Genomic DNA, 19592 nt, shown 5'->3' with positions numbered 1-19592 from the left:
AGCCCCGCACCGCCCCGCTCGGGCCCCGGCGACCGCGGCGGCGCAGTAAGTTGGCAGGAGCGAGTCCCCTCCGTTCTCGCCTCCCCCGCACCTTTTGAACTTGTTGCTGCTGCTCGGCTCGCCTGCGCCTGGCTTTTGGAAGGTGAAAAGGAGGAGGGAAGCACAGAGGAATGGGGGAAGGGGAAGAAGAGCTCGCTTGAGCTTTATTTATGCCCTCTGGGCGCATCGGATTCGGCTGCTCGGGAGCTGCTTTCTCGGCTTTTCCCTTTCCGGGTGCACGGCGAGGAGAAAGTCTCTATGCAACTCAGCCCCAGCGCGCACTTTGCCAGGTATGTACCGCGAGCGAGGCGCGTTCTGCGCGGAGGCAGGTGCTGCTGCTGCTGCTGCTGCTGCTGCTGCTGCCGCCGCGGCGGCGGCGGCTGCCAGCTCCCGGCTTCTGTGACTGTCACACTGCACCTGGGCTGAACTTGAAAAGAGAGTGAAGGGGCCATTGGGCGAACGCTTTCGGCAGATACAAGGGGTGCTTGCAGACGAGGGGGAGGCGGATCTGTCTTCACGCCCCCCACCGTGCCCACCGCCACAGCACCTCCATCTCTGCAAATACGGCACAAGGAGTGGAGGCGGCCACCGGACTCCCAAAGAGATATGGGGCAGCGGCTGTGACCGCATCTCGGAAGCTACAACAACAGGTCGCCTTTCTGAGACTCCTTTGGCGGGAAGGGCCACTTGGAAAGGGGAGGTTTGGAAGAGCTGTAAGGGAAGGTGGTAGGGTTCTCGAATTCATCAGAAGAACACCACTGAGTGACTGTCCCTCGTTTTCTCTGTCCTACACGACGCGTACTGGCCCTACATTATCCGGACTGTGTCAGGGGAGAAATCAGACACCTGTCTGAAGAAATTGCTGCGCCTAAAGTCACCTGTGTACTTATTCGTGCCAGGAGTGGCCTGGCCCAGCTGCTGGAAGAGATCTGGTGAGGTTCTGCTGGGTGTGATTGTAAGGACGTTGTACATATACACATACTTTTTCTTCTTACAAATCCCTGCGTTAGAGGGAAACTTACCTTTCCGAGAACTGTGACTTCACCAGGAGCCCCGCCTTGGAGTAGGAGTGATACCTCCAGACCGCAGCTCTCAGTATTGGGTTCGACGGCAGGAAGCGAGTGAGTGTGGCGACTGTGACCCGCTGTAGAAGCCTGATCGCCCTTCGTGCCTCCGCTTCGAGGAACCATGGCGGCGGGTGTGGCCGCGTGGCTGCCCTTTGCTAGGGCAGCAGCCATTGGCTGGATGCCCGTGGCCTCGGGGCCCATGCCGGCTCCCCCAAGGCAGGAGAGAAAAAGGACCCAAGATGCCCTGATTGTGCTCAATGTGAGTGGCACTCGTTTCCAGACGTGGCAGGACACCCTGGAACGCTACCCGGACACTCTGCTGGGCAGTTCGGAGAGGGACTTTTTCTACCACCCGGAAACTCAGCAGTACTTTTTTGACCGTGACCCAGACATCTTCCGCCATATCTTGAATTTCTACCGCACCGGGAAGCTGCACTACCCTCGCCATGAGTGCATCTCTGCGTATGATGAGGAACTGGCCTTCTTTGGCCTCATCCCGGAGATTATCGGGGACTGCTGTTACGAGGAGTACAAGGATCGCAGGCGGGAGAACGCGGAGCGTCTGCAGGACGACGCCGATACCGACAACACGGGAGAGAGCGCGCTGCCCACGATGACCGCCCGGCAGAGGGTGTGGCGGGCGTTTGAGAACCCACACACCAGCACAATGGCCCTGGTGTTCTACTATGTGACAGGCTTCTTCATTGCCGTCTCAGTCATCGCTAACGTGGTAGAGACAGTGCCCTGCGGCTCTAGTCCCGGGCACATTAAAGAACTGCCTTGCGGGGAGCGGTATGCGGTGGCCTTCTTTTGCTTGGATACAGCCTGCGTCATGATCTTCACAGTTGAGTACTTGCTTCGCCTGGCCGCGGCACCCAGTCGTTACCGTTTTGTGCGTAGTGTCATGAGCATCATCGACGTGGTGGCCATCCTGCCTTACTACATTGGGCTGGTGATGACAGACAATGAGGATGTCAGTGGAGCCTTTGTCACGCTCCGGGTCTTCCGGGTCTTCCGGATCTTTAAGTTTTCCCGCCACTCTCAAGGCCTGCGCATCCTGGGGTACACGCTGAAGAGCTGTGCCTCAGAATTGGGCTTCTTGCTCTTCTCGCTCACCATGGCTATCATCATTTTTGCTACAGTCATGTTCTACGCAGAGAAGGGGTCTTCGGCCAGCAAGTTCACCAGCATCCCTGCTGCCTTCTGGTATACCATCGTCACCATGACAACACTAGGGTAGGTGCCGTCAAGGGAAATGGGGTGGAGGTTGGATATCTGTGAGGTGATCGTGGACCCAATAAGGTTCTACAGTTCAGAGGAAGTGCTTTTTTTCTCTTTTCTAAGTGGGTTTAGGAAAGCATTATCTAAGTGGCTCTGAGTAACTCTTTATCCACGAAATGGGTATGATACAGAGATTGAAGTCATTTAGGGATTTGCTGGCCGGTGTTGAGTATGGATGCCTGAAGGTGATAAATACACAAAGAAATTTTAGAATTCCTGAATATAGGGAAGGATAATATTATATATATATATATCAATACATAAAGATATGACAGTGAAAAACACAAAATTGGTGCCCAGTAAAGGTATGAATATGCATAATATATATTGAAGTGCCTAGAGAGAGTTCCAGTGTATTCAAATGAAAAGTTTTCATGTATATTTGAAGTATTATTTTCATATAAATAGATACTTTTGGCAGGCATTTTCCTTCTAAGAACCATAATTCTTATTTTACAACATTGTAAAACACAGATTATACGTATCATTGCCCAAGGATTTTGTAATATATATATATACATATTCATATACATGCATTTTCATTTTGGATGATAGGTTATGCGGTTTTAGAATATCAGGGCTGAAACTGATCAACCCTACAAAATGAAGTAGAATGATATTTGCAACATATCTTCCACTATAAGTTCATAGTTTTAGAAAAAAGTCAGTAACTATCACTCACACAGTTTTTAGAAACTACAGATCCCATCAGGCAATGGGCCTATGACCATTAAATATACTTAGAAGGTAGAACACTATCTGGTGAGATTGATGGTCATCAGGGGCTGATCGTATTATAGAATTTTGTGCATTGTAATTTCCTTCTAGAATTCTTCTGTGTGTTCTTTTATTTGGGGATAATGGTGTTTTGCAACCCAATGGGCATATTCCAGATTAATGTGGTTTTTTTTTTTAAATAAATATGAAGCTAGAATTAAGGTTTCTTTAGATGGTACAAAAAAGGAAAAGTATGAAATGATTAATGTTAATCAAGCTGCAGAAAAGTAGCAGAATTTATATATTATAGGACCTAATAAAATAAAATGGTTAGAGTCTTTTACTTTTATGAGTTCTTAGGTAAGCCAAGTAGTGATGTTAGTGCCCTTTCTTCAGCTTTTCTTTGCTGCTTTTCTTGCATAGTTAATCAGTTCAATAAGGCTTTGGTAATGGCTGTAGGAAAAAAGTTATTCCCAAGGCTGCTTTTTTAAGTTTTGTGTCTGGCTAATCTAATTGTCTTCTTTAAATGACCATGTGGTTAAAGTCAACTTAATTTTATTAGCCATATTGTGTTCAGCAGAAAGTCTCATGTTGTCATACGGCCAACTAATGGAATATCTTATATGTGAAGAATTTCTGGCGAAGTTAATTAAGAATTTATACTAAGCTAAAATACCATAGTGTGATTTTGATTTTGTCTCACATATTTTTTAAGACCTACTGGTGCACTACAAATATGAATCAGTGAAAATCCATATCCTACTGCTTCTATGTCCTTTTTATCGTGTTGGTAGTTTTGTGACAAATTTTGAAGGTGATAACAGAATACCTTAGCAGTGAAGGTGCTTATTTCTTACCAAAGAGAATTATATATATATGTGTGGTTTGGGGGCTTATTGTCTTTTTATCATTTGAAATCTTTGTTAAGGACAATTGGATAGTGCAAATCACTATCAGGACGTCAAATCAGAAATGTATATGAATAAAAAGAGAATTCTGTTTTAAGAGGAAATTAAAGAAACATTAAAAGGTTACATATATATATATGTATATACACACACACACACATATATATACATATATATGCATATATATATAAAACTTGGTGTCTATGGTAGTGTTTTTCATGAAGTATCAGTGAATCATTTTAATACCATATACTGTCTATATGGTTGAATATCGGTATTATTATAATGAATATTGATGAGATGCTAATTTCATCTGGCTATAAGTTCTAGACATGAGAAGTTACTATTATTTTAAAATTTGTTTCCTGAAATGACTTTTTTTTTGAAGTTTATTTTTATTAAATTCAGGGGGAAAAAAGAGGAAGTTTTAACCATTAATGACATTTTCTTTATTATATAAATAAAATACTTATAAGCATATTTTTGAAATCATTTAGGAAATTGAATCATAATGCCCGAGTCAAATCTATGACATGGATTTATTAGTTCATATGTTCTGTATGTAAGTAGATTAGAAGAATTAATTATATATACTTTCTCAAAACTTGGAAGCAAAATGGAAGTTACTTTTAAGACTTAAGTTTCACTGAAGTTGAAAATTTTAATTTTCAAGAAATTAAGTTAATGATCCTGATGAAATATAGCAGTCATACTTTTAAGATGTAGAAATGTGGATGCAATCAAAATACAATCCATGTATTGAAAAATGTATGTGAACATTTAAGAAAGAATATGCTTTATGATATAGAAAGCTTCTTAGAAAGATGTCTTCAGTTTCTCATCAAAACATATTTATAATGTATTTTATTTTCCTGGAGAAATAGATTGTGTTTTAAATCCTGCCTGTTTGGTGTCTTTGGTTGCACTGTGATTCAACAGCTTTATTTAAGAACAGAAAATATTCAGCAAAAGCCATTGTCTGAATTTATTTTTTCACTCTAGTTTTATACTTACATGCTGAAGTGTTAGGTATAAACTTTCTGGAAAATATGCAATAGTCTGAGTTAAGATCAAGCTGTGTCTGATAGATGACCAAGAATTTCCCCGTACATTTTCTGAACTCTTTTTACTTGGCTGTTATTTTTGATGGAGCTAATATTCATCAATTAATGATAATAGAAGTGAAAACGGAATCCTAAACAGTGGTTATCGAAAACCTAGCTCATATAAACATTATCTACATGAGAAGTAAAGGCAAGACCTTTGTAATTTAGGACTGACAGAATTATCTACTTCTCGGGTCCTTTGAAACAATTCAGTTCGGTTTTGTGCTGAAGAAATGAGTGGGTCTGTCTTAGAACTGTTGTGTGTTCATCGAATCATTCTTATGCTCCCTGAAATCTCAAATATATCACTATACCATAACTTAGCCATGCTTTTATATAACCAATTATTTGCTGCGAAAATTAATGCTTTGAAGTATAATTTTAAGCCTACCCATTTCCTATTAAAGTAACAAACATTAAAAGCACAATTTAAAAAAATCAGTGAAAGAAAGAGTATCAGAAAGAATTTTTAGAAAAGTGTTTAGATTGAGTGGTCAAGTGTATCTGTTTTTTCACTTCATCTTTTCCTTTGGAGCATATTCATAGGCCTTCACTGGCCCTCAGTGCCCTTTTACTCCCCCCACCTCCCTCCTTTCCATAATGTAAACTCTAATTGCTGCCTTAAACAGCCTTGGGAGAAAAAGAACCTGGAACTCCTCTTTTGTCCTAATGACCCTTGGCAGATAGCATCCAGTAGTGGTGTTTCTTCCAGGTGGTAGTACTCAAATGGTACCAAGTTTAGGAAATTTTCAAATGTTTATCAGTGATCAAAAAAGATTTTGTAAAAACAATACTTAACAAGGTCCAGCATCAGTTTACCATTTATTGAACCTCAGGTTCATGACTTGTGAGTTAGAAGTGGTACCAGGTGGCACATTAAATAATCTGAGGAGCTTGTATGGTAGCAACACCTGCATTTTTGGTCACGATCACTAACCACTTAGACCCTTGTTTTTAAACAGATTGTGGGGCACCTGGGTGGCTCAGTCAGTTAAGCGTGCGACTTGAATTTAGCTCAGGGTATGATCTCAGCGAGATCCAGCCCCGCGTTGGGGGAGGCTGCTTGGGATTCTCTTTCTCCCTCTCGCCTTCTGCCCTCCCCTTGCGTGTGCACGCGTTCTCTCGCTCGCTCTCTCTCAAATAATGAATACATTTAATAAAAAAAACACAAAACATTGTATTACTCATGACATAAAACTTAAGAACTTGAGAAATTTCTTATTTCTTAATTTCTGTGGTCCACCACTTCTTTAATTTTAAAACAAAGTGGCTTTTATCAAAGTTTTCACTTGGGAAAGAAAGCTACTACATGGCATTTCTGTAAAGTTTTTGTTTAACATGCAACTTTATGATTTTAACTACATAAATTATATTCTGATTTCTGAACCAATCTAGGAAAACGAGAAGGGTGCTGTCATCAGAGACAAATATGGTAGAATTACATCTATGCTCCCAGAAAACTTAGTGTAGTTATCCATTTATAACTCTAAAAAAACTAGCACTATAATATTTCAATTTTAATAGGTTTACTAAATTGCTGTTTTGTGAAACAAAGAAGCAAAATAGTTTTTTTCACTGCAGTTTTCCTAACACTGTGTCAGTATCTGTGTATCCATCCTCTTTTTGGAGTGGCATGATTGGAGAGGGATTATATAGAGAAATATGCCACATATGTTATATTTTATGTACGTAAAAATGTGTTATATATGTCAAATACAATATATAAATATATTAAAAGTATTACATTTTATATATCATATAATATAGAACACATACCTTACATAACACATATATGTTGTTAAGTATACATGATTAAAAAGAAGAAGGAGCTTTTAAATATTTTCCTGCTAGCCATCACTATCCTGACTACATAGCTTTGGGGAATGTTGGGAGTATATCTTGCAGAATCATTTAAATAAATAGAAACTTTTCATTTACGCAGTTATTACTAAAAATGGGTAGAATTATTTTCCCCTGCACCAGCTTCTGCCCAAAATATTGCTAGCATGTTAATCAAATATCTTTACAATGTGGAAAGTACCAAATACTTCTCTTTCAAATGAAAGAGCCATACTATGGGTAACATCCATTTTTATTTTAGCATACCATGATATATATTTTTATTAAATTCTTTATAGAGTGTGTTAATTGTTGGGAGTTGAAAATGAACTTTTAAAGAAATGTAGACGTGTAATATGTATTCTTCTTTTAGCATTAAGGTCACCAAACTTTAACTGTCTTTATTTTGTTTTATTCATCATTTAAATATAGACATTTTTTGACATGACATACAGGTGTATCTTTTAAACGTGTGTATTTACCTAGCATTTTTCCTTTTCTTTTTTACAAGTATTTACTTGGTTGCCAAACAGAGGTATGTCAGGAAGAGATAATATGTGTTCTATCAGCACAGCATACTAGAGTGGGATTGTGTTCTAATTTTCAGTGGGTCTGTTATGATACGGATACTTTTTATCCTTTCAGGATTTCCCTTTAGACTACAGATTAGCTTGGTCTTATTTTATTTGTAGAGTTACTTCATTTAATTCTGATGTCATGTCCCAACACTCATCTTTGAAAATGAGTTAATGAACTTCAAATGTCTTATTACCTAATTTCTAAACTTCTGGTGGAAAGAAACTTAGCTGTTACTCATTTACAGTCCATCATTTTCTACATGTAAGACTTTTGGGGGCTTACTGATAGTTACACAATTAGCAGCAGCATTTTTTTTATTTCATTTTTCACTCTTTTTTTTTTTCTCTCAAGACCATAAAACATTATCTAGGAATATGTAATAATAGGTACCTGGAGATTACTGCTGATACTACAGAGTAAGAAAAGGAATAAACTTCCTCTTTATTTCTCTCCTAGTTCTGCTCTCTGTGACTCACAGTACATTTCTCGCATCGCTGTTAGTCCTGCATTTATTTACATAGTACTGGGTTTTAGCATGATGGTGCCCAGTTAACATAACAAAACCATGTGTTCCTGTTCAGTGAACTCTTAGGCCATTTGGAAGCAAACTATATGGTGGTAAGTATCTTACCTGGCCTAATAAAGAAGAAAATAAATCAATTATTTTGCATGAATTACCTAAAAAGAGTTGACCTGCGAGTTGTTAAAACTATACAATTTAACTTCTATTTCATTGAAAGAGCAGGAATGGTAAAAAGAATATTCACTGAGAAGGAAGTATTATTTATCCTTCAGAGCTATAATAATGATTTTACTCCCCCCCCCCATTCTCCATATGTCTTATACTGTTTAATGATTACATATGTGTGTGTGTGTGTGTGTGTGTGTGTGTGTGTGTGTATCACCATTGTTCTACCACTGGCTTCAGCAGCTAGTTTTGGCAATGTGGGATATAGTGTGGTATTGAAAAGAAACCCAGTACTGCAATAGCATCTCTACATTTCTGTGCACATTGACACTGCTTCTTGCTTCAGTAGATTACATTGGAATTTTTACCCTTTAGTTTTCTCCTTTGAGAACCAGTCTTTACAGTGATTTTCTCCATGAAGCCTTCTTGACCTCCCATGCCTATACCATCTATAGTTGGAACTACATTTGACATTAGTAATGTTATCTTATATATGTTACAGTTCTACTTCTTGCCTTCCTAACCAGTTTGAAAGGCTTTCAGTATGGGTCCATACCTTTTTGGGACTTATTACCTATTAGTGCAGTGTCTAAATGTAGAAAAATCTACATTAAGGCTTTGCAAAATCATGGTGTGAGGTGATACCTGCACACCATGGAGAGCTCCTTCGTTTTGGAACAGTGCCATCTTGACATCAGCCATCATCTACTAATGTAATCTTTCGCTTTGTTCAATGTTAGGGAAAACTGGAATTTATTATTTGAACATTTTGTCTTTGTACTATAATCTGCCTTTTTTATTTTTCTTTTTGGACTTGGGAGGGCTATGAGTCTCTTCCACTCTTTGATCTGTAACTGCTTTTCTTCAAAAGTTAGAATTAATGGCTGTCGATGGTTATTTCCTTAATCAGCGTGCTTTCTGGTGAAGGCTGGTAAATTGAAAATCCTCTGGGAAGCATATGGAGATATCTTATAATGCAAATGAATCAGCACAGAAATGTACTTACTGCCTTCTCTTTCAACCTCAGTTCCCCTAGTAAACATGAGCTGGCCCTTTTTTTTCTTTATCTAAGCCCACTCATTAATGCATAAAATGGAAATGTTTAAAAATAGTGAAGTATTATTTATAAATGACATACACAATACACAATAAATGTAGTCTATCAGAGAGAAGTTCCTATTTGAAGTGATTAAAAGGCAGGTATGGAAAATGTACACATATATGTGGATCCACATTCTGGCATGGTGGGCTGCATTTTGCATTGGGAATTTTGACATGTCTGTTATGTAAAGAAGATCTGAATTATAAAAAGTGTGGGGAGAATAGGCAGTGAATTATCAGAAGTTGCTAATGAGAAAAAATAACATTGAAAGAGTAGGATGACTGTTGAAATAATGTCAAACAGAATGGGAAGGTTTTGTTCTAAAAAGTGAAAGGTCTTGTCTTTTTGCTCTCATGTGGGCATGATTCTGCCATCTTCCTCATTCCCTTTGCTTTTAAGAATAACAATAATAGTGCTTTTGGAAACCCAAAGTTTTACCAGTAGCATATACTCTCAGGAAATCAAAATATGACTCATAGAGTTGGTTTCAATTTAATAGACTTTTGTTGATCACTTACTACTTGTCACTGGCCACAGCAGTAAACATAACTGCCAATTTCCTAACCTTAAGAATTGTGTTTTCTAGTGACAAAGGCAGAAAGAAAACCCCACCAAGTACTGGTGGGTGCTACAAATAAAATAAGCATGGGTTAAGAAATGTATTGTTCTGGATAAGAGACAAAGACCTTTGTAAAGGGAATGGCTCACTGGAAGGATGGAGTGTGTTCTGTGAATATCTGGATAAAGAGCTTTTGGTGAAGAGAGGAAATAAGTAAAAAGACCTCAAGGAGGGAGGAGACTTGTTGTATTCCACCTAAGGCCATGGTAATTAAAACAAAGGGAGGGAGGGTCTTGGTAGCAAAGGCTGTCTGAAAAGTAGTAGGGACAAGATAGCTCAGGACATTGTAGACCATAGTAAAGACTTCTGGTTTTATTTAAGACATAATGGGGACACATTAGAGAACTATGAGTATGGTAAAGATAGGATATGATTTTTGTATTAAAATGTGCACAAGCTCCGAAACATTTAACATTTTTTTTAAGTGGTCAATTTAACATTAATTTCTTCACATGTATAAATCCTCATCCTTAGTTAGATTCATTATACTTACCTTAAGTTAAAATTTATATCCAGTTACTCATGAGATTTTCCAGAAAAAATGAAGTATTTTATAAGAATGCACGATTAAAATATTCCCAACAGACAAAAATAAAACTAGTTCAAATGAGAAAATGAATTCCACACTTGAGCTGAAAGGACAAAAGTGTTTCTCAATAGATGTGGAGCTATCTAGGAAGTGACTAGGGATTATTATTTATTTTGAATATAGATTTTCCGGCTTACAATTATCAGTTCTAATGTTAATTTTCAAGAATATCATATCTGCATTGCTACTACAAGAATATTTCCATTTCTTTTTTTCTCACTTTGCAGTAGGTACATGTGTCCATGTTCAGGGGTTTTGTTGTGAGTTTGAAAGAAAAAATAGTTTACACGTCTTAAAAATTGCCAGAGGATATGTACTTTTAAGCCCAAATCAAATTGGAACCATGCATGTAGCAGATGTGTATACGTAATGAAACTTATAGAGTTTCAGTGCTTTGGTAAGAGTCACCACGCTGGAGATAAAACATAATCATGGAGAGAACTTGGGTTTGGAAGAACAAGAATTGGATCGCCAACATAAAAATTAAAAAAAAAAAAGTGTGTTTCCTAGACAAGCAACTTATGGAAATAGTACCTGACTCTAAGGGCACTCAGCATGCCATCTCACCGTGGCATTCTGCTTCCATTAAAACATCTGTCCTACACATCATTCTGCATCCCGACCAGTACTTCTATCTGGAGACCTGACTTCGGATGGTTGTAAGCTGGGATTCATGAGGATCATAACAAAGGAAAAAGTCCTGGTATTCCCTGTTCTTTGCACGTGAAGTTGATAATGGCAATTACATTGTCAAACTACTAGACTTTTTTTTTTTTTTGAACGGGGAGCTAGTTTGTTTTCATCTCATTGTGGAAGTTGGAACTATATAACCCTACACCATTCTAACACATTTTGGAAAAGGAAAATCCTTATGCATATTGTTTTAGATCACACTGTGGAACTTTTGTTTCCAATTCTTCCCAAATGTGGTGTTTGGGAATGAAAAGCAAACACATGTATTTGTATTCTTCTTAACTTAGATCAACTTAGTAATGCACATTGGACACTACTGGATCAGAAAAGAATGTATCTTATGGATTTCACTAATATTTGATTTTTTGTTTTAGTCTGAAGGTATTAAAATCATGGAATTTTGATTTGCAAGGATCTTTAGAAATCATCTTGTGGAAACTTATCAATTTATGCTTGGAAAATGCTAGGAAACAAAATCACAGAGCTAGTTAGTGGAAAAACAAAGCTTGATTTCTGGGGGATCTTTTGAAGTCTAATGCTCTTTAGAGCACAATTCACTGGAAGTCTTTTTTCTCCATATTTCTTTACTGTATAACCTATTTTCATCATTAAACAAAATAAAGTAGTAAAACTAGTGCACATACACGTATATATAACTAGGTCGTAGTTCTCCTTTATATATATATATCCCCCCATTAGACAATAAATTATATATATATATATATATATATATATATATCCCCATTAGGCAATAAATTATATATTTAAAACTTATTGTCTAATGGAGACTTTGAGCTAGTAATGCAGATTAATAAATTCATACAGTCTTATCCTGTCATTTTTCCCTAGGTCATCTGCTACTTATTAAATCTTGTTCAAACTAAAGAGAATTACTTATTAAATTGAAGTTTCAACTCTGAATTTTATTTTATTATTTATTTATTTAAAATGTTTATTTGTTTGTTTTGAAAGAGAGAGAGGACACACAAGTCAGGGAGGGGCAGAGAGAGAAAGCGAAAGAGAATCCCAAGCAGGCTCCATGCTGTCAGTGCAGGGCTTGATGTAGGGCTCGAACTAACGAGCCATGAGTTCATGATCCGAACCCAGATCAAGAGTCAGATACAATCAACTGAGCCACCTAGGTGCCCCTCAACTCTGAGTTTTAGACAATTATCTAAAGTTATGATTTGTTAATTTTATTATCAGCGGTGTTGAAAGCAGGGTGTGAAATCAGTGTCAAATCATTTGTCTGAAAAATTGGAACTCAAATTTTGGAATATCAGATGTGTTCCTAATTTGATCCCAAAAGATTATGTTATGTTTTCTTCATTAAATGAAAAGACATGTTAAGGTTCAAATGAAAGAATATCTTAAAATATTTTTCATTTAAACATCATAATCAAGAATATATTTGAGGAGATTGTCTCAAGCTTGCTTCAATAATACATTTCCAATTTGAAAAACATATAAAATGTTATTTTTATATACATTTATATGTCATTTTTATATCCCTGGAATTACTATAGGGAAAACAATTCCTTCTTAATTCCTTTGAATTTTTGAACAAGTTAATATTTTGAAAAAATTAGGTAATAAGCAGATACCTCCAGTACTTTAGGAGAAATCTTCAAGATGAAGCCTAATTGATAAATCATAAGAGAATACCTTACATTTCAATAGAGTGTATTTAAAAGAGCTAAGCCTTTGATACTGTGAGCTTAAAGAGGTAAACCAAGATGCATTGCTTTTGTTTAATTCCACATACATAGAATTTAATTAATTATTATCCTTTTTCATAATACACTTCTATCATTCATAGTCCTCTATCATTTTATTTAATAAATTTTAGTAATGTAATATGGACAAGTGAACTTATCCCCAAACTAAAGCTATATCATTGGTATTAACTTACAGTGGTTGCTAACCATTAGCACCTCTTTTTCCGTTGTGTCCCGCTGTCTTTCTCTGCTGGAGATAACCATCATCCTGTATCCTATATTTATCATTCTTAAAATGATACTTTTAATTGGGAGATTTTGTTAATCTTATGAAAGTATATCATGGCGTACACAGCCTTTTGGGCTCTTTCATATAATACATCATCAAGGTTTATTTTTTGGCTGCTACATAATATCTCATTCCATTATGTGATTATTCTACAGTTTATTCAGCCACTCTCTTGATGATGACTTTCAAGTTGGTTCCAGATTTTTTTAAGAGTGCTTATATGCAAATTGTTGGCATGTGCAAATGTTTCTCTTACATATATAACCTGGAATGAAATTGGTGGGTCATAGGTGTGAATGTTCAACTTCGGAGATATAGCCAGTTTTCCCAAAGTTGCTGCATCAGTTGACACTTCCATGAGCTACAAATAAATACAGAGAATTTCAAAAAAGATGATTTCTATGAGGCAGTGGGATGCGATGGGAAGAGGAAGTGCATATGGTTAGATAGAAGTTACTGTGAAGAAATTAAGAATGGTTTTTATATTGGCACTATTTTTACCTTGATCCCTTTGAAATGAGAAGGTAATATAATTGTAGCAATCCTAACTTGCACTGTATTTAACTCCATGGTTTGTAGTTGGATTTTTCTTTTTCTTTCAACCCAAAAAGATTTACTCTGGTCAACACTGCATTTATATTTTCACAATGTGAAAAAATTTGGTTAACTTCAACTTTGTGTTTGAACTCAAGACCAATATTATGAAAACATCAAACCTGAAAATATCTTGCAAAGCTTGGCTTACTCATTCATCTGAAATTAAGAATGAGGATTGAAATTGATCTTCATTTGGTTTTCTGACACTTTATAGTATCTTATAAAATGTTACATATAACTTTCTACAAGTGTGTACAATCAAGAAACTATTTACATCTCTCCATTGATATTGTCTAATTTATCACAATATTACTGCAGTTAGAAAAAATTGTGCTAATTTCAAGGCATCTCATAGACATTTAGAAGGAGATACATTACTGTGAAACAGGATGTATGAATAAATGTCAAGAGGAAATTACCTCCATTTCAGGAAATTCTTAATTATGGAAATTAAAATGACTATTATTTCCAGTTCTTCATGGATGACCTTGCATTTTTTTTTTGTTTGCAATAGAAGGCAAGTGTTTTGAAAATGCATAGATAACTTACAGTGTATATATGTTGACCCATTTCTTTTTAAAAAATACAGTATTTGTGCTTTTGGCTTTAAAAATTACATGAAGTTGATATAAAATGTCAGAAGATAATAATAAATATTCTCATAAAAAAGAAAAGAATATAATTTACAAAATGGCTATAAACTCTTCTCTATGGAAAAAGACACTTTCTTTACTCAGGATTGGCATGGTTTTAGAGCAGTAAAAACTAAAGTGCCTATTGATTTCACAGAGAACTTCATTATTTTCATGTGAAGGGCCCAAATACCTTCATAATCACCTAAATGAAAAGTAAGATTATTTTATTTCAAAATTAAAGAGAGTTGTTTTTTAGTCAGGTAGCAAATTTTAGCAATGTGTTCTGAAATACACTATTTGAAGCCAAACATTGAATAAACTAAAAAGTCACTTTACATAATTCACATTATTTTACTTCTGTCTCTTCATTATTTTCCACAGACAGCGTCCAGTTACTGGATCTATATTTGTTATTTTAAATATTACTAAAATATGTGTTAATGTATAATATATACTCAGATATACTTTTTAAAGGCACAAACACATATGTGATTACAAAATGTATGAATATGTAAATAAATATTACATACATGTACATAAGTTGATACACACATACTCTTTATTTTTCTGGGAGGACACAAAATGAACTATTGGTGATAATACTTTTATGAAGTGGGGGAACAACAATTTTATACTTCATTTTGTAACTTTTTGTATTTTTTTTCTTTCCAATAGCCTACAAAACTTCTGTTGAAAAAAGACTCTTTGGTGACATTTGAGGCTTTTCCCTTCATATATTTTCTATATAAAAATCTTACCAGATGTTACTTAAAATTAGATCTTTTCTCCTACAATAACCCTTTTGATGATTCGTGCAAGAAGGTCTTAAATATAGATGGTAATATATTAGAAATGTCCTGGATTTAAATACCAGCTCCATGATATTGGTTAAATTACTTAAATTCTGTTTACTTGAGATTCCCTATTTTTAAAAATAGATTAGGAATACCTATCTCATAGGACGTCAATAGAATTAAATGTAAATATGCAAACTTCTTAGAACAGTACCTTCTACATAGGTGCTATATGAAGGATTACTATTACATTGTTATTATTAAATATATGATAATATTAAATGTAGTACTTTTTCTTTCTTTTTGCAGAAGACAAAGTAGTAAGGGAGTAGGAAGAAACTTTGGGAGGTGATGGATATGTCTGTGGCCTTGATGGTGGTGATAATTTCGTGGGTGTATAATTATCCCCAAACTCCTCAAATTGTAGTCATTAAGTATGTACAGCTTGGAAGGAAGGAAGGAAAGAAGGAAGGAAGAGAGGGAGGAAACTAAGAATAGAAGGGAAAAAAGATCCTAGTGGATCACTCAATGGACGATTAGGCAGGAGAAGATTTTTGAAAATGAAGAGATACTGATTGAACATACACCTTAAGTGAAGAGGTATTTCCTATTTAGAAACTGGAATTCTGAGTCATCCTATAAAACTTTTTGTTGCTGTTGAAAATTCAGTAGTTAATGAGTTTGGGTTACCAAATGATAAAAATTTTACATCTCTGGCAAACTTGTTTTAAAATTATATGCTTAATCATTCCTTTATTATTTTTTATATCTGCCAATTTTCAGAGAGGGTATGCAACAATTTACTGTCAAATGAACCAAAAGATTAAATAAGTGCCAAGTATTAAAGATGAAGCAGAAATGATGGGGAAAAACAATTATGTTAAATAAAGCATTAGTGAGCATAAAATCAGCTCTGCATTTCCTGGCAGCCAAAGTAAAGAGGGAAAGTGTAGCATGTTTCACAGCTCTGTTTATCCAAGAAAAGAAAGTATCTTACTTCCTGATGAGGTTTTTGTTTTTGTTTTTATTTTTTTTAGAAGAGGTAGAGTCTAAGATAATCCAATCATGTGGATCCTTGTAAGCTGTTTATTTACCAACCTAGTGAACAGTGTCTGCACCAATATTTTCACAAAATATTTAGAACTATTTTTGATTTGGCCTTTTTGTGCAAAGTACATAATATTGTAAGAAGATAAAGGCATTTCCATAGGAAATATAAATGACATGATCAAAATGTATATAAATTCCACATAACAAGATTCATATGTAGAGTTGAGCAAATTTTGAGTGATGTTTCATACTGTGGACCAAAGGCCACCAGAATTAGGATCAACTCAGTCACTTATTAAAAATGCACATTCTTAGCATTCACCTAAAACAAATCATCTCTGGAGATGGGAACCATGATGACTGCATTTTTGCTTCTCACATCAAATTTTAAGAACCACTGATCTGGAAGAATGTATCTTGAGCCTATCTCTACTGTTATCATCCTGGAATATTACTGACCTTGAGTTAGAATTTTCAAGTGAGGTAAAAAAACAAACCATGTAAAATAATGTTCCAGACAAAGTAGCTAAAGTGATGGTTTTCAGTATTACTTAATAGACATGTATCGAGAGAAACATTGATAGAAATTCAATAATCTTCAATATAGGTGATAAACTATTTATTGCAAAAGCCCTGTTTTATTTTGTGCTAAGAAGTAAGGTTCCATGGATAATAACCATTAGTACTAGTATTCTGGAGAACAACTGGAATAAAGAAGACACAGCTGCTTCCTTTGGGGAATTTAAAGTTGTAACCTTTTAAAGTTATTGATTTCTTAACTGGCAGGGATGAGTGGAGGCCCAAGTTAACTGACCAATTGATCATAATCAAAGTAAAGTATGTGGTGTCTTGGATCAGAGACTCAGAAGAAGGGAAGAGCTTATGAGGAACAAAACAACACCATTCATAAAGATAATCTAAATCTAATGAGATGAGAATTTTCTTCAGTTAAGTTCTTTTTTCTCCCCTTTTTTTCTCTTTTGCCTTATATATAACCATAAAGTTGATTTGCCAGGATTTTCTTTCCAAAGAGGATAATTTTTAATCACATGCTAAAAATTTCAACCTGGAGGGTCTAAAGATAGAAAATAGGGGCACCTGAGTGGCTTAGTGGACTAAGCATCCAGCCCTTGATCGTGATCTCAAAGTTAGTGAGTTCAAGCCCTGCTTGGCATTCCCACCCTGCCCCCATCCCCACCTGTGCATATTCTCTCTCTCTTTCTCACAGAATAAATAAATAAACATTTTTTAAAAAGATAGAAATCAAATTACTGGTGGATTCTTAGATCATAATGGAGCATAGAGGGAGGTTTTATGTAAAAACCTACTGAATGGCTGATTTGATGTTGAGCTTTTTAATTGACTCTTCATGATGTTAGCCTGACCAAAACTACTTTGTGTTGATCTAGGAAAGTATGCAATAAGTGTTTTCTCACAAGACCTAGGTGCAGAGAGAACTACCTTTTGAAAGGCTGATTGAAGATTAATATGGCCAGGAATTGAAATTCACTTTTTGCCTTGGAGGATGCCATCTGATTAGCTATGGTTACAGGATTTCTGGTCATCATCATTCGTAAAAAGAAGAAAACTATAGTCAAAAGTTGTAATCCAGTTATGAAGTTCTGATAAATATAATGTCATGCAAATTCAGATGTTGCTTAGTATTAAGGTAAGAAGGTCTAAGATGACATTTTGAAATTTTGGTTTGCAGTGAGATAATTTAGATGATGCATGTTTATCCCAAATCAGATAAATAGGAGGGAAAGTCTTACAATCCCTCTGTAATGCCTCTTCCTGAACAGAATATTCATGAAGAGGGAGAGGGAAATGGAGAAAGATGTGTAAGGAGATAATCTGACTGTTACAATGGAGCAAGGAAGGGGGCCCCTACTCTGTGGTAGACACCATATGTATAGACATAAACAGTATTATTTTTTCATACCATGCATCAACTGTCTCCCTTGCTTTACCACATTTTGATCCCTACTGGCAAGAGATAAATGAAAATATGCTAAATAATTACCCAATAAAATGGAAGACATGACACCAAAATCGGACTACTCTAGTCAAAACATGTTTAAGTTCACACAGCTAGAAGTAACTTTTAAAAATCAGGCAAACCCTTTTAGCTAAAATAAAAAGCTAGAGCCAAACATAATAGAACATGTTCTGAGAAACAAGTCTGAATTTTGATATATGAAGTTCTTCTGGGAGAATATCAGAAAAGATTCAGCAGAAAATTAATGTTCCTGATCAGGTATCCCAGTAAAAGAACTTTATGCTTCTACCAAAGATTTGAGCCTTGAGCCACAAAATAAATAAGTTCTCTTATCTTCCTGCAGAAAATATCAGTGGATTGGCCAACAGCACTAGCTGTCCCTTCCCTGTACCTCAGGCCAGACTTAAACATCAGCCAAATGCCACACATACCATGCTTGCAAGTTGTGACCTGCTAGTGGAATCTGGAATATTGGAAACAAATGTTTTGTTTTGTTTTCACTTTCAATCCAAGATACATTTTAATTGGACCTATAATTCCTGTTCATCTGTATTTTAGTTAAGAGGAATTGGTTTTACTGAAGAGCTAGGTGTAGCTTGCGTTGTATTTCTGTTTATTTATAGTATCTCTAGGAGCCAAATAAGGAAAAAAAGAAATCCATGGATCTATAATGCTCTACCTGTAGACTTGTGTTTAAAGTGCCTCAATATGCCTGCTGACAAAAGTTCTCTCTTCCAAGAACCTCAGACTTGAGCTGAATTCTCCCCCACAGGTTTATAACAATATCTAGAACATTGCTTTGTAGATCACAGATGCTGAATAAAGATTTATTTTATTTTTTTTCTTTTTACTGTAGAGTTAAATGTCCAATTCATCTTGGGAACTTACATCATTCATAATACAGTTGACCGTTGAACCCCATGTGGGGTTTAGGGGTGCCGATGCCCCCCTCATGCACAGTTGAATATCTGCATATAACTTTTGACTACTCTAAAACTTAGCTACTACTAATAGCCTACTGTTGACTGAAGGCCTTACCAGTAACATGAGCAGTCTATGAACACATGGACAGTCCGTGAACACATATTTTGTATGTTGTATGTATTATATACTATATTCTTATAATAAAGTAAGCTAGAGAAAAGAAAATGTTTTTAAGAAAATCATAAGGAAGAAAAAATGCATTTAAGATACTCTACTGTTTTTATCAAAGAAAATCCATGTGTAAGTGGACCTTCAAAGTTCAGAGCCATGTTGTTCAAGAGTCACCTGTACTTTCTAGC

The 19592-nt window shown here is 36.0% G+C and overlaps 1 protein-coding gene across 1 annotated transcript in view; it reads left to right on the top strand.

Moving 5' to 3' along the window:
• The first annotated feature begins 1197 nt into the window (after positions 1-1197).
• Positions 1198-19592, top strand: part of KCND2 (potassium voltage-gated channel subfamily D member 2) — a 488701-nt gene continuing 470306 nt past the window's right edge. The window contains exon 1 of the mRNA XM_040472146.1: positions 1198-2342. Coding sequence (XP_040328080.1) covers positions 1228-2342 — 1115 coding nt within the window. The 5' untranslated portion in view covers positions 1198-1227. The remainder of the gene's footprint in view (positions 2343-19592) is intronic.

This window comes from Herpailurus yagouaroundi, unplaced genomic scaffold (genome assembly GCF_014898765.1).
Source record: "Herpailurus yagouaroundi ecotype Mexico unplaced genomic scaffold, PumYag 100, whole genome shotgun sequence".
Classification (NCBI taxonomy): Eukaryota; Metazoa; Chordata; class Mammalia; order Carnivora; family Felidae; genus Herpailurus; species Herpailurus yagouaroundi.
This window is presented reverse-complemented; position numbering and strand designations above follow the sequence as displayed.